This window comes from Theropithecus gelada, chromosome 8 (genome assembly GCF_003255815.1).
Source record: "Theropithecus gelada isolate Dixy chromosome 8, Tgel_1.0, whole genome shotgun sequence".
In the NCBI taxonomy this organism is placed as follows: domain Eukaryota; kingdom Metazoa; phylum Chordata; class Mammalia; order Primates; family Cercopithecidae; genus Theropithecus; species Theropithecus gelada.
The window spans coordinates 132,297,664-132,312,830 of NC_037676.1; the positions used below are offsets into that span (position 1 = coordinate 132,297,664).

Genomic DNA, 15,167 nt, shown 5'->3' on the forward strand with positions numbered 1-15,167 from the left:
CCACACAACCGACGTGAAGGAACGTTTTGTCATCAGATGAAAAAGCTGGCTTCGCCTCTCCCTGGATTATCCAGGTCACTATGTTAGCTTTTCCCAGAAATATCCCGATAGAAAGCCGCTGGCTTCCATGCCCAAGCCCATTTCCCCTGGTAGCACGTGTTTGAAGGGTTTGTCTTGGACTGTGAATAGGCACATTATGTCTACCAACTTTTTTTTTTTTTTTTTTTTGACAGCGTCTTGCTGTCGTCCAGAATGGAGTGTAGTGGCATGATCTTCACTCACTGCAAACTCTGCCTCCCGGGTTCAAGCGATTCTCCCACCTCAACCTCCCGAGTAGCTGGGAATCACAGGTGTGAGCCACCACACCCAGCTAACTTTTTGTATTTTTAGTAGCGATGGGGTTTTGCTATGTTGGCCAGGCTGGTCTCGAACTCCCAACCTCAGCTGATCCACCTGTCTTGGCCTCCCAAAGTGCTGGGAACACAGGCGTCAGCCACCACGCCCAGCCACGTCTACCAACTTTCATGAAAGACGATAGAAGGAATGCCGAGACCAGAACTTCGGGGTCCTCCATGCCACAGTGGTTCTCCATAACAGAGAGGGTCTTCCGGGCAGTGGGAATCCCGAGTATGGCCTTGGCGCCAGAACCACCTGTGTGCACTCCCGCCTTAGTGATTTACAAGCCACACGTCTCTTGTGTGTGAATGAATTGTCTCTGAGCCTCATTTGTAAGTTCTGTAAAGCTGAGGGGTTCACGCCTCTCCTGGCTTGCAAAGGATTCAGGGGGTTAATGCAGGCAGAGTGGCTGGACCAGGTCTGCTCCACTGCGTGGCAGCACTAGCCGTGACAGCTATGTGACAGAAGCAAACACATGGCGCTCAGTCTAAGTGCTGTCCACATGGCAACATGTAAACCTCGTGCCCCTCCACCTTCTTCCTGCTCTGTTCACATGGACAGGCACAGAAGTGGACGTGGTGGAGGCGGAAGGCGGAAGGTGGAGGACAGAAAGGGTCCGAAGGCCCACAGTTTGTAAGCTGGGGCAAGTACCACAAACTTTTATGTATCCAGAGTGATTGCTGACAAGGGTTGGAGTGACACACACACACTGCCGTGTGTTTGCTGTGTTATGTATACACCCGAAAGCACAGCCAGAGGAAGCCTTGATTCTCTCCTGTCAGCAGGGTAGTGAAAAACTCACAAAATGGCCTGATTTCAGAAGTTTGGGATCAACTGAGAATATGTTTATTTAAAAGCAATTTTAAATATTAAAAAAAGTAGAAATTAACACATACAGTACTGAAAAACTGTCACATTGAACACATGTGAAATGACAAGTGTACTGATGTTTGATGGTAACATCCAGATGAGAATTCGGCATTTACCTAGTGGCACTACAGGATTCCTATACAACATGTTGAAGTTCTAGGCAATAAAAAAATAAATAGCAATTGCTGTTCAACAGTAAAATAAGATACACACTATTTGCAGAACATAACTTTCCCCTCTGGGGGAAAAAGAACTAATTTGCTATTTTTTTTCATAAGGTTCCATATCTTCAAAATACTATATAATGTACAAAATTGCAGATAGTGGCTTACTGAGTTTAAGATCAAGATCAGACTTAAACTCAACAAGATCACCAAAGGTATATCTACCGAGTTTTCCTATGTCCCACATGTCCCACAGTAAGCTGGGTTAGAGAGAACTCAAATTCCTGATGGAAAACAAAACCGAACAAAAAAACTAGAAAAAAAATGTATTAAAAATGCTGTGTAAGTTGCTGCAAAAGGGGAAAAAGAATAGACACTAACTCCATGTAATTTTAGACATGCAGCTTTTGTGTATGTGTGTTTTTTTTCTTTAAAAAAAAAAAAAAAGTTTATTTTGAGATCAGTGAAAAGAGTCTAGGCCACAAAAATGAAGAGCTCTTTAATGCAAGTTAAAATGTGTAAATGAATGACCGGGACACTGAGCAACCTCAGATTCTGACTTCCATCCTGACACTGGTGTGGCTTCAGTACCGAGGCTGCTAAAGCTGCCAGTCACCCCAGCATGTCAACTGGTTCCTCATGCTCTCAGTTTGGTGTGGAAATTCACATGTGCCCTGACACTGAGGAAGCAATTGCTTAAAATCACTTTCCAATAACAGCTGATAAAATATTTTGCAGGTTTGTCATGCAAGGTTTATTTATTAGGTGGCTATTCAAAGTTTGTATAGCAACCACTTAAGCAGAACTAAATTAATATTCACTAAGCACTGTAACGATGGAAGACGGCTTTTCCTAAGGGTTGGGTTGGGAGTTGTGCTTCTGTGAAATTAACATCTCTCACTCATTGCCAAGATTCTCTGCTTAAAAATATTAGTTTTCTGTGCTGTTGCCAAAATAGCAATTTAAGCAAATGTAGTGCCAGAATGACACATGAGCCTCGGACTCGGGGAACAGTTTCACTGACTGTGGAGTACAACTATTGTGTTCTTTTCCAAAATTCAGACTGATGTAAAAGACTGAAATACAGTGTTCTTAAGGATCTGATAAACATGGCTGAGATGAAAAGAAAACTGAGAGCGAAGAGTGCTTTTCACAGTGCAATTCATAGCAGCGTTCAAAAACTTGGTTATGAATTGACTTGAAGGTGGACAGAGCTTAAGACTGGAAAAATTATCTATAATTGGGGTTTAACAAAGAGCATGGGAAAAGAAACACTTGGTTTCAGCACCTGGATTCTACATACAGTAGGGAAACTGTGTGAAGGGTTGACTTTTAAATTCATCTTCAAGAATCTTTTAAAAGTTTAAATTTGTCCAAGAACAAAACTAAAGAAATAATAGAAAATGGATGCAATGGATGCTTCAACACATCTGAGGGATGTGCATTCATAACACAATGTCAATCCATACTCTTGAGAAAGCCAATGACTAGAAACAAATATTGTTGCAACCTTATAATTTCTGCTTTAATGGCAATCAAGTTTAAAAAATGTACAATTCCACTTATCCATACTATTCCTTTATAAAAGGCAGATTTCAGGTAAGCTTCTAAATGCATGCATAATGTAGAGGCTAATATTTTCTGGCAGTCCTTGGTTCCTGAAAGTTGAACTTCATATGTGTTTTAAACTTTTGTCAAAATAGTCATGAAAGATATGTTATTTTTGCATAATGAGGTAATATATCAGGGGCGGGCACTCATAAGACAGTATAAATCCACTTGTCTAAACTTGCATGAGGCTGTGTGCATTGTAAAATGCCACAAAGAGTTTTGGGTCAGTGAATATTTTGCTGAAGGAATAATACTTACATTTAACTGAGCACTTTTCTGTAATAAATACCAAAGTAGGTTTTTGTAGCTGTAAACTGTGTACACAGATAACTACAGGCTGGTCTGTCATGGAGCTAAAAGTTTCACCTGGAAAACAGAACCCACCTCTTTGCTAATGTTGCATTTTCAGTAACACAATTGAGAATACTGCATTGTTAGGAACACAGAGTCAATTCTATGCCTTTCAACGGTTGCTTGAGACCACTTCTATTTGCAAAGTCAGCAGTTCCTATACTCCTATTTTTGTTTGTTTGCTTGTAAAACAGCATAGAGAGATGCAAGTGCTAGATGCCAAGGATGGCTTTGGCAAACCAGTAAGGCGCGCCGGGTCCGAGGCTACCCTCATACTGGCGAAGGCAGAAGACCACAGGATATTTACAACACACACTATATCCCCCTCCTGAGGTGGCCCTTCCATGAGTTTCTTACTCTGTAACAGCAGCTATATACACACTGTGCCCAGGGTTACATGGAGACAGCAGTCTTGCATGAAGGATGTGGACAATCTTAAGGTTCTGCTTTTTGCTAGTCAGACAGGATATGAACAAAGGACACTGGAAAGACCCCCTTCCTTTCAGGCTGTCCTTCGATGTGGCCAATCTGCAGGGAGAAAAGACAGTGGTCAGGATGGAGGCAGCAGGCAGTGGCCCCATGACAAGCCCAATGGGTAAGAGCCCAGCCCAGTCTGCCCACAGACCTGGGGGTGGAATCCCAGGCTTACCCTTCTTCCCACCCTTCAGTGAACTACAGAGAGCTTAACGGTCATAAACTACATAAGGAAACAGCAAACGACAGAACTTCCAATATGCTCAGCATTCTATGTGGATCTTGCTGCACCCACACAGCAACTCCCAGAGGTGGATATTTCTTACACAGTTTACAATCTTCATTTTATAGATGAAGGGACAGTGGCCCAGAGAGGTGACATGCTCTCCCACAGGCATGGGGCTCTAGAGTCCTTGCTCTGAACCAGGGTGCCTGGCTGCCTTTACAGCTGGGTGACCTCAGACACACCTTGCTAAGTCTCTTCTCTGTAAAGTGGAGCTACAAAAATCCCTTCTTTCCAGGCTTGTGTGATACATTTAAAAAAGAAAAAAAAAAACATATGAAAAGGCCGCTATGTAATATCACTTGTTTTCCGGTTACTGTGGAGGAAGAATACTGTGAAAGTTTGAGACTGATGGTGGCCAATGGCAATCTTATTGTCTGCTGCATTGGCCTGTAAGCCACAGTTACCTGTAAAAATTTTCTAATTACTTCAATTAGATCAGTATTGATTGCACTAAAGAAAATCACGTAATGGGCCTTCAACAGAAGAAACAAAATCATGCACATTGGCTTCCAATGCCAAATCGATAGAGAGGAAGGTGGTTTTAAGAGTGGAACAGAGTCAACCAGGCCCGCCCAGCTCTCCTGAAGGCCTGCCTACCTACCACATGTGGTCTTAGTTGGCATCGTGCATGTGTGAGGTCTTTGTGAATTTCACATCACAGTTAGGATGTGTGTGGCACCATCTTTACGTCTGGCGAGGCATGTAATGGTGGCACACACAATGTCCCCTAGGAATGATGCTAGGGACACCAATGACAGCTTCCGACTGCCCTCAGGTATCTCTGCTGTAGTCATCAGTTGCTTAGCAAAGAACATGATCACTGCCTGATTCTAATAATATTAACAGATTACAAAGTGAGTTCCTCAACATCCTTGTGAGAAATGAATAATCATGTCCCATTTTTCAGAGGGAAAGTGAGGCTTACAGAAGGGACATGCTTTATTTATCCAAGGCCCACAGAGCTTGTAACTGATTCACGCGGGGGGCTTCAGAGCCCACCTCCTCGTCATGAGACTAAATGGGCTCTCTGACAGGCTTCATGCCAGGGGCAGGCCCCACTCTGCTGACAGAGGCTGAAGGCACCCCCTGGGCCCCCCTAGGCTGATCCCTTCAGTTCAGGGTTTCTCAACCACGGTGCTACTGGCATCCTTGCTTGTGCGGGCTCCTTGAGTACTGGAGGATGTTTAGTGGCATCCCTGGCTTCCGTCTACTAGGTGTTGGTAGCAACCCCCTTCCTTGGTCCTGACAATATTTCCAGATGTTGTAAATGTCCTGGAGGGCAAAATTGCCCCAGGTGAGTCCAAACAAAATCCTTAGAGCTGTGATTAAGAATCTGGGCCGGGCGCGGTGGCTCAAGCCTGTAATCCCAGCACGTTGGGAGGCTGAGACGGGCGGATCACGAGGTCAGGAGATCGAGACCATCCTGGCTAACATGGTGAAACCCCGTCTCTACTAAAAATACAAAAAAAAAAAAAAACTAGCCGGGTGAGGTGGCGGGCGCCTGTAGTCCCAGCTACTCGGGAGGCTGAGGCAGGAGAATAGCATAAACCCGGGAGGCGGAGCTTGCAGTGAGCTGAGATCCAGCCACTGCACTCTAGCCTGGGTGACAGAGCGAGACTCCGTCTCAAAAAAAAAAAAAAAAAAAAAAAAATCTGACATCACTGTTTAGGCCTGAAGGAAGAAAAGTCAAGGTGAATGTGTGTCCATGCATATGGGTGTGTGCACACATTATATACACATGTATTTCTGGGCATTCTTAGGTACTGCTGGCTCAACAGCGAGCCTCAGGTCCCTTCCTGGCAGACAAAACTGAATCCCTCTTGGCAGTAGGGGGCTCAGGCTGCCAAGGAAGGGGAATTTTCAGCCTGATGGCAGGAAATGATCAACAAGGAAAGCAGAAGAGGGGGCTTGTTCACTGTACCTTGGACTAGCAGTTCCCATCGGGACTTACTCCCTGGCAACCTGAAAATTAACAGATGTGCGGACTGCCCTCACAGGTCACTGATAGCCTGAGTACCCAGCAAGGCCTATGAGGATGCTGATGTCTTTCCCTCCTGATGCCTGGGCTGCAGGTTTTAATGTAAAAGGAGTTTTCATAGATATTTTCATTTAATCTTTTCCTAACATTACATGGAGAAGGTGTCTTGGCCTATTTGACAAAGAAAGAACTGCAGACTGGATTAAGAATGGAGCCTGAGGACTTGTCAACTGCTGAGCCTGAGCAGGAACTCCGGCCTTCTGATTCCCAGCCTGGGGACAGTGTGGAATGGTGAGCAAAGCATATAGGCTTTGGGGTCAGGGCTGATCCAGAATCTTGACTTAGCCTGCTTACTGGTTGAGGGAGCACAGGCAACATGCTCAACTTTTTTCTGCTTTAGTTTTTTATCTGAAAAATCAGAAAATGCCTACAATTCACAAGGTTACATGATACTGTGGGTAAAGCACATACAAATGTGAATTCTCTTGACCTGTCTTCAAAGCCCCATGGCTGTTTTTTTTTTTTTTTCAGACGGAGTCTTACTCTGTTGCCCAGGCTGTAGTGTAGTGCAACCTCTGCCTCCCGGGTTCAAGCAATTCTCCTGCCTTGGCCTCCCGAGTAGCTGGGACTACAGGCGCACGCCATCATGCCTGGCGAATTTTTTTTATTTTTAGTAGAGACGGGGTTTCACCTGCTGGCCAGGCTGGTCTCGAACTCCTGACCTCGTGATCCATCTGCCTTGGCCTCCCAAAGTGCTGGAGTTACAGGTGTGAGCCACCGTGCCCGGCCAGCTCCATGGCTGTTTTTCTAGCATGTAATAGTGTGTGACACAGAAAATACAATTGAGAATACTGCATTCAATGGCTGTTGGGTGAGTGATGCAGCTCAAGGGCCCTCTTTTACTGCACTGTTTGTCGGCTCCCATGTGGTGCCTGCCAAGGCATGCTGTATGAATGTACCAATGAAGTGGATGGATTCGTACGTACCCACCACTCCTGGTCCTCTTCCCCTGTGACGATAATCACTTCTCCCTCGATGAATGTGAGCTCGTCATCGTTGTCCGCCTGGCAGTCATAAATGGTCTTCACCCGCCTCACTTTATTTTTCCCCTTAAAGAAAGAAACTGGGTTTTAATTGAAAGAATGGCCTGAATGGAAAAAAAGAGCAGCGGTTCTTTGTAAAATGGTTGACCTTGGGCAAGTAACTTAACCTCGCTGAGCCTTGATTTCCTCACCCTTGAAGGGCGGGAAGAAGAATGCCTGCCAGGTGCCCGGTATACTGTGTGCTCTTCAGGAACCACAGGCCCTTCCTCTCCCCTCATCATCAGTGTGGCCCTGCATTGGTGATTGGGCATCAACAAGTTATTTTCACCAGAAAGCAAACACTATGGGTAGGGATCAAAATTCAGCTTCACCAAAAAACATCAAGCACTCGGTACCCCCCCAACCCACATCAGCTTGCAGAATGACAGCAGAGTCTAAAAATGTTTTTAGGAAACATGACGTAAAGCAAAATGTGCAGCTTCGGCATACTGAATGTGCAGCATAAACAAATTTGTCAGTCCCCTCATGCAAAACAGCAAGTCAGTACATGCTGGTTAAACACAGCAGGATCGGCCTGGGGCTAGGAGAAGTCTATGTAGTTCCTAAAACAGTTTTAATTTTTGATCAGTTTTGATTTGAGCATTTATTTGTTGAACTTCCAGTTCTTTGCAAACAGAAAAGTAAAAATAGAGGTGTCACCTTCTAAGCGATGGGTTGTTTGTTTTGCACCCGGCTAATTGGCAATTTAAAAAAAAGCAAGCTGTCTGTTTAAATGTTTTGGGTGGAGTGACTCTTCCTCTCTGTCCCCTGGTTTCTCCTTTAATCACCCTGATAGTTCCAGCTGCTTTCTGAGCTCCCTTCAGGGCCTGTGCGAGTGGGTTGGAGAAGCCTGGCAGAACCATGGCAGTGACTGCGTGAGCAACTGAGAGGCCTGTAGTGTGTTAATTTATAACGCGGAGATTAAATGACATAATAAAACTGTATAGTGTGTAGCATGAAATGAAAATTTTGCGTAAGTGGTGCTTGGGAGTCATGAAGAGTTCCCTTTTGAATACTAGAAGTATCTACCATCAGACACGGCAGCCTCCAACCTACAGGAAGATGGGTTTTATTTTTCTTAATTTAAGTATTGATATGACATACTTTTATTGTAACTTTTTTTTTTTTGAGAAGGGGTTTCACTCTGTTGCCCAGGCTAGAGTGCAGTGGCATGATCACGCTCACTGCAGCCTTGATCTCCAGGGCTCAAGCAATCTTCCCGCCTCAGCCTCCCAAGTAGCTGGGATAGCAGGCATGTGCCACCATGCCCAGCTAATTAATTTTTATTTTTTAAAGAAATGGGTTCTCTGTATGTTGCCCAGGCTGCTCATGAATCCTGGGCTCAAGGGAACCTCCTACTTTGGCCTCCCAAAGTGCTGAAATTACAGAAGTGAGCCACTGCACCCAGCCTCGTTTTAATTTTTTTGAGACAGGGTCTTGTACTGTCACCTAGGCTGGAGTGTAGTGGTGTGATCACTGAACTCCTGGCCTCAAGCAATTCACTTACCTCTTCCCAAAGTGCTGGGTACTGTGTATAACAGAATGTGAGGGGGGTAGAACTGCCATGTGCAGTGGGAGAACTTTTGGTTTCCCTGTTGACTGTGTTCCCCCTCCTGGGGAGCTGGTGCCCTGGTGGGAGGGCAGCTATGTTCCAGATAAAAAGCATGTGACATCTTCCTGGAGTACCACATCTCCACAAAGAATGTGAGGAATAAAATCACTTATATTAAAATAAAATTGATACACAGTAGGAAACACTTCATGAAAATGACAGAATATGAGATTTCTACAAAATTCTATGCTATTCTATCATATCGAGAGCTCTATCTCCAATTCCTTTAGGAAGAGGCAGTGAGAAGGTCTGACTCAGCAGATACTCAGGGAGCCAGGCGCAGTGGCTCACGCCTGTAATCTCAGCACTTTGAGAGACCAAGGTGGGAGGATTGCTTGAGCCCAGGAGTTCAAGACCAGCCTGGGCAACATGGCAAAACCCCATCTCTATCAAAAATATAAAAAAAAGCCAGGTGTGGTGATGCGCACCTGTGGTCCCAGCTCCCCAAGAGGTTGAGGTAAGAGGATCACCTGAGCCTAGTAGATTGAGGCTGCAGTGAGCTGTGATCGCACCACTGCACTCTAGCCTGGGAGACAGAGCAAACCCTTCTCAAAAAAAAAAAAAAAAAAAAAAAAAAAAAGAAAATACCCAGACATCTGAGAGGGAAATTGCTTTCTCACGACCCTCAGGAAAAGAAAAGTTTCATCCTCAAGGTTCCTAGATAAGAGTGACTACTTGCTGAGTGGTCTAGGTGCCAGCCAAGTGCTACTCATTTGTCACTGTATTTAATCATCTATGAGCTCAGATGTTATATTAGCTCCTTTTTGTATGTGAAGAAAGTAAGGCTCAGAGAAAGTAACTTGCCAAGGTTGTACAGCTATGTTAGGCACTGAAGCCAGGACTTGAAGCCGTCTGCTGGAGCCTAAAGCCTGAGTTTGTAACCCACAGGCTCCAATCCACCATCATGCTTGAACCAGAGCACATAAGGGTCAGGTGAGCAAGCTCTCGCTTTTTCTTGTGTAAGCTGGAGCACTCGCCCTCCCACCAACTTGCAAAGTGCGGCATAGGGTTCCTAAGGGCCCGAACACTGGTCCCACCCACCGTATTGATTTTTCTGGGCAGTGGTACAGGCGTCTCTGGCAGAGTAGGTGTGAGGTCATTGGAGTCTTCAGATGCTTGCTTTTGGATGGCGTCTCTGGACTGCACATTTGGGGACAGATCCAATGGGTGTGACTTCGGTGTGACCTCAGAGGGTTGCTGAGCCTTGGGTGAGACATCTCCAGTCTGGGATTTTGCTAGCAGGTCTCCCAGCTGTGGTTTGGGGGGCAGGTCCTTCATCTGTGGTTTGGGAGGTAAGTCTGAGAGCTGGGGTTTGGGTGGCAGGTCCCCCAGCTGTGGTTTGGGGGGCAGTTCTCCTGGCTTGGGTGGCAAATCTCCAACTTGGGGCCTGGGGGCCAGTTCTGTGGGCTTCGGGGGCAGGTCTCCAGGTGGTGGTTTTTGTGGCAACTCTGCCAACTGTGATGATTTCTGAAAGATTTCGGGCGGGATGTTGGATTTGTCTAGGGAGAGATGATCTGTTTTCCTTAGTGCCACTGTGGAAGCAATCAAAAACAGGGAGGTCATTGGTGGGAAGGGCTGCTTTCCTGTCAGTCACCTAAAAGAGGCGCCATCATCACGAAGGGAACTGGCCTACAGTGAGCACTTGAAATGGATGGACTCAGGGGCCAGGTCCCCCAGGCGCTTCACAAAGACAGTGTCTGTAAGCCTGGAAAGCGCTACAATTCAAGACTTCAGGCTTCAATCATGTAAGAACAAGATGTCTACATTTATCCAGAATTTAAAAAAATACGCAGAAACAGATTGCAGAGAATCGGAAAGTACAGAGTTCTTAAGCCTAACACCTAAATGTAGCCATTTAAAATTATTTTATATAGTTCCTTTTAATTTTCCTATATATTTTCTATAGATACAACTGTTACTTGCTTTTATCTAATACTATTTTAGCAACAGTATTTGTCATGTTACTAAAAATTATTTACTAGTCACATATAATTTTGAATGGTATATTCTATTCCATTCTACAGCTGTATCATAATTTATTATGATTTCTCCCCATTTTACATGATTCATGCAGTATGTAAGAGAAGCAGCAAAAGGCTTCTCTCTCTCTGTGCCCCTGTCTCTTAACTTCGGTTACATTTTGGTGATACACATGCATGTGCTATGTCTTTTAAAAACCATACAAGGGATACATACTTTGTCTGAAACTTTGCTTTTCTCCCACTTAATATGTTTAGGAGAGTTCCAAATCAGTTCTTTTTTGTTCTGTTTAATGGCTGCATAGTATGCACAGCTTAGGAAATGTATCAATTTGTTGACCCATTCCCATAGCTCTTTGCACAGCTCTTGGTACTTAGAAAACTATGGACATGTCTCCAATTCTAGTTCTACCGCTTACTAGCTGTGTGAATTTAGGCAAATTACACAACCTCTCTGTGCTGCAATTTACTCATCTCTTAAAACCCTACTTCAAAGGGTTGGCATGCAGATTACATGGGTTAATATATGCAAAGAATTTACTGACAGGTCCTGGCACGCTGTAAGCATTATGTAGTAGCACTACCATCACTGTTAGGGTTCTTTAAGGCCCTATTACAGTATTACATTCCTGTTTCACTCATTTTTGTAACTTTGGCTCCTGGCATAGGGGCCAAGCACATACCATGCTCTCAGGGAGGAAACAGCTGACTAAGGCACACTGAGTGACTCACACTAGGAATTTGATCCTAAAAATATAATGTATTCAGAAAGACATTCTTAAAGAAGGAGAAGAAACAGATAAACCTCATGTTGTAAATGTCACAGGCTGTACTGGGGCTGTTTCTGCCCATGACCTGTCTAGTTGTATCTCTAAAAAAATCAAAATCAAGGGGCACCCTGCTCACGGGCTGGTTCCTAAGCTTCAGCTGAGGTGGTTTGGCTCTAATAGTAAATTTACATCAATCGCATTCTTCTCTTGGAAGCCTGAAATTGGCTAAGAAACAATCTGAGCCAGGCAGTCAAGAGGGAAAAAGCTAGGGGGAATCCCTGCGGTGGTGGGGCTAGAAAGGCCTTGGCTGTGAGTCACACTGATGGGGCAAGAGAAACTGTAAGTGCTAGGCATGGAAAATCTTCAAAATATCCCAGCCTCTTCACCTGCAGCACCAACTCTAGGAATTTATCCTAAAACAGTGATCAAAGTCATACACAGATGTCTGTGCTACAGTGTTTGGCACAGTACTGCTTATAACGAAAAAAATGCCACCCATCTCAATGCAGAGGATTGTATGGACAATAAATAAAAATTAGTCAGGTGTGGTGGTACATGCCTGTAGTCCTAGCTACTCAGGAGACTAAGACTGGAGGATCGCTTGAGCCCAGGAGTCCAAGGCTGCAGTGAACTATGACGGTGCCATTGCACTCCAGCCTGGGTGACAGAGTGAGACCGTCTTAAAAAGCAAACCAACAAACGACAATGATATGTAGCCAATAAAGATTATATTGTTGTGTAATTAATAGCATGAAAAATGTTTTTATTATGTCAAAAATATTAAACAGAAACTTTAAAAAATAGCAGAGAAAAAAAGACCAAAGATATACACTAATTCATCAGTTATCTTGGGTGGTAAGACTTCAGGTAGTTTTTATTTTTCTTTTTAGTTCTATTGAGACAGGGTCTTCCTCTGTTACTGAGGCTAGAGTGCAGTGGTGCAATCAGGGCTCACTGCAACCTTGACCTCCCAGTCTCCAAGTGATATTCGTGTCTCAGCCTCCTGAGTAGCTAGGACCACAGGTATGTGCCACCACACTTCAGCTAATTTTTAATTTTTTAGTAGAGATGTACATGGCCATGCTGTCCCCAGCTTCAGGTATCTAGACCCTGTCCCACATCCTCTCTCCACACTCCTGGCTTTGGTGTGACAATGTGACTGCTGGCACCAGTCTGAGACCCTTGAAGGGAAGAGGCAAGGCTGGTCAGGGCCTCAATGCACACTGGCCCAGGTGATACAACTCTGGGCAGGAGAGAGATGGGACCACAGGGCAGGGAAGGAGAGGAGACTGGCCTTGAGATGTGCTGCATGACGCAGCTTCACCTTCTTAACAGCCCCGTGATGTGGATATCACCATCATCTCCATCTTCCAAGATACCGAGGGAGGCCGTGGAGCCTCCCAAGTCACAAAGTGAGTAAGGGATGGTTGATTCCTAGCCCAATGATAGTTCAGACTTACAGGAAAAGGGTTACCATTCAACCCCTATTTGCTGGGCATATGCTGTGCCCCGCACCATTTCAGGCACTTGGGACACAGCAGATGGAAAGGACTAGGCCCCTGCCTGCTGGGAGCTCACACTCTGCGAGAGGGTGACAAGTAAACATGCAGTTACCAGAGGGTGAGGGCAGGTAAGCAGGGGAAGGGAGAACAGAGTGCTGGCTGGGTGTGGAGGAAGAGAGTGACCACCAAGGAGGGTGTGGTCAGGGAAGGCCACTCTGATACTGCAAGAATAGGTCAAAAATGTGCAGGAGGTCTGGACATCAGCCATGTTGATATCTGGTGGGGGTTGGGAGAAGAACCACCGGATGGCTCAGGACAGAGGAGTGACGTGATTGAATGTGGAAGGCTCCAGTATTCTGCTGAGAACAGACTGCAGGACCAGGTTAGAAGGTTCCAGGCAGACAGGGTAGGAGGCTCCAACTGTCCAGACAAGAGATGATACTCATTTGATCCTGGGTGACAACGGTGGAGATGGTGAGAAGTGACTGGGTTTTAAATAGATGTGGAAGGGGGAATAAACAGTATTTGTGCAAGCACAGGATGTGGTGTGTGAGAGAAAAAGAGTTAATTAAGCACCTCTGTCAGGCTTTAAGGCCTGAACATCTGGAAGAATGACACTGCCTTTAACAGACGGGGACACTGAGGGAGAAACAGTCTGGAGTGGAATCAGAGTCCGTATTCCAGTTTTAAGTCGAGAAGCCTGTGAGACATTGTGTGGGGAAAAGCTCGCTCCTCTAACCGTGCTTTTTCCTCCACTCTCACACCACAACGATCATCAACACAGAAGAAAACTTCTGTGACCAAATGTGTGGGGGTCTCACCCCATCACTAAGCAGTGGACACCAGCCAGGTGTCCTCTAATCCAATTCTGACACCATCTACCTGGAGACAGCATTAGATCCCATAGCTTGAGGCTCAGTTCCCCAGAATGTTCCCACCTTCCTGCCCAGTCGCAAGCCCAGGTCTCTGGAATTTCTGACCAGTTGGCTTCAGCTGGGGTTCGACTGATTTGCTAGAGTGGCTCACAGAACTCAGAGAAACACTTACCTAAGTTTATCAGTTTACTAAGAAGTGTGTGTGTGTGTGTGTGTGAGAATCATGGTTCACTGCAGCCTTGGTCTCCCAGGCTCAAGCTATCCTCCCACCTCAGCCTCCCAAGCAGCTAGGACTACAGGCCCGTGTCACCATGCCCAGCTATTTCTGTTTTTTATTATTATCTGTAGACACAAGGTCTCATTATGTTACCCGGCTGGTCTCCAACTCCTGGGCTCAAGTGATCCACCCACCTTGGCCTCCCTAAGTGCTGGGATTACAGGTGTGAGGCTTCTCAGGGCCACAGCTCCTGGCCCTAAGAAGGATATTTTAAAGAATACACAGCCGGATGAACAGATACACAGGGTGAGGTCTGGAAGGGTCTTGAGCACAGGAGCTTCTGAACCTGTGGATTTGGGGGCGTGCCGCCCTCCCAGCACGCGGACGAGTTCTTCTTCACTTTCCTGTTGGCCTCCACGGGTTTAGCTTTCTAGAAGCTCCCTGAACCCAGTCCTCTAGGGTTTTTAATGGTAGCTTCATGACGTCAGCATTCCTTCCCCCAGGGTATAGGGTAGGACTCTCTTAGGGAAGGATCTCAAACCCACAATCGGCAAGATGGGAAAAGATTACAGTCCTGCCTTGGGCACATAAAGGAGGGCAGGAGAGTTTCTGTTTCCTGAGGCCTAACACATCCAGCATTACAACAAAAGACTGTAACAAGGGATGTGGACATTATGAACTAGGAACTGTGGATGAATACCAATACATATATACCTACAGCTCCAAATATATATATATATATATAAAACACCATAGGCTGCTCCTTGGTTTTCAACCACAGATCCCTTATACCAAAACAAATGTGTCTATCAGAACATTTGTTGTAGCATTTATAAAACAGTTACAAAAATGCTGCCACCTAAAATCTGGAGAAGTCAGTGTGGGTAGGGATGGATTTAAAGAAATAACTAATTTGTCCTATGAAGTCATACAAACACTTTCATAATTGTGTACTAACCTCACTGTTCTTTCCTGCCTTGGTCCTCATTGTTCTTTCCTG

General features: G+C 45.3%; 1 protein-coding gene across 5 annotated transcripts in view; it reads right to left on the reverse strand.

Moving 5' to 3' along the window:
* Positions 1–1,219: 1,219 nt before the first annotated feature.
* ASAP1 (ArfGAP with SH3 domain, ankyrin repeat and PH domain 1) overlaps positions 1,220–15,167 on the reverse strand; it is a 399,692-nt gene continuing 385,744 nt past the window's right edge. For all 5 annotated transcript variants that reach the window (XM_025393739.1, XM_025393735.1, XM_025393737.1 and 2 more), the window contains 3 exons: positions 9,866–10,356; positions 7,117–7,239; positions 1,220–3,920 (listed from right to left, as the gene is read on the reverse strand). In XM_025393739.1, the coding sequence (XP_025249524.1) occupies positions 3,846–3,920; positions 7,117–7,239; positions 9,866–10,356 (689 nt within the window). In that variant the 3' untranslated portion in view covers positions 1,220–3,845. The remainder of the gene's footprint in view (positions 3,921–7,116; positions 7,240–9,865; positions 10,357–15,167) is intronic.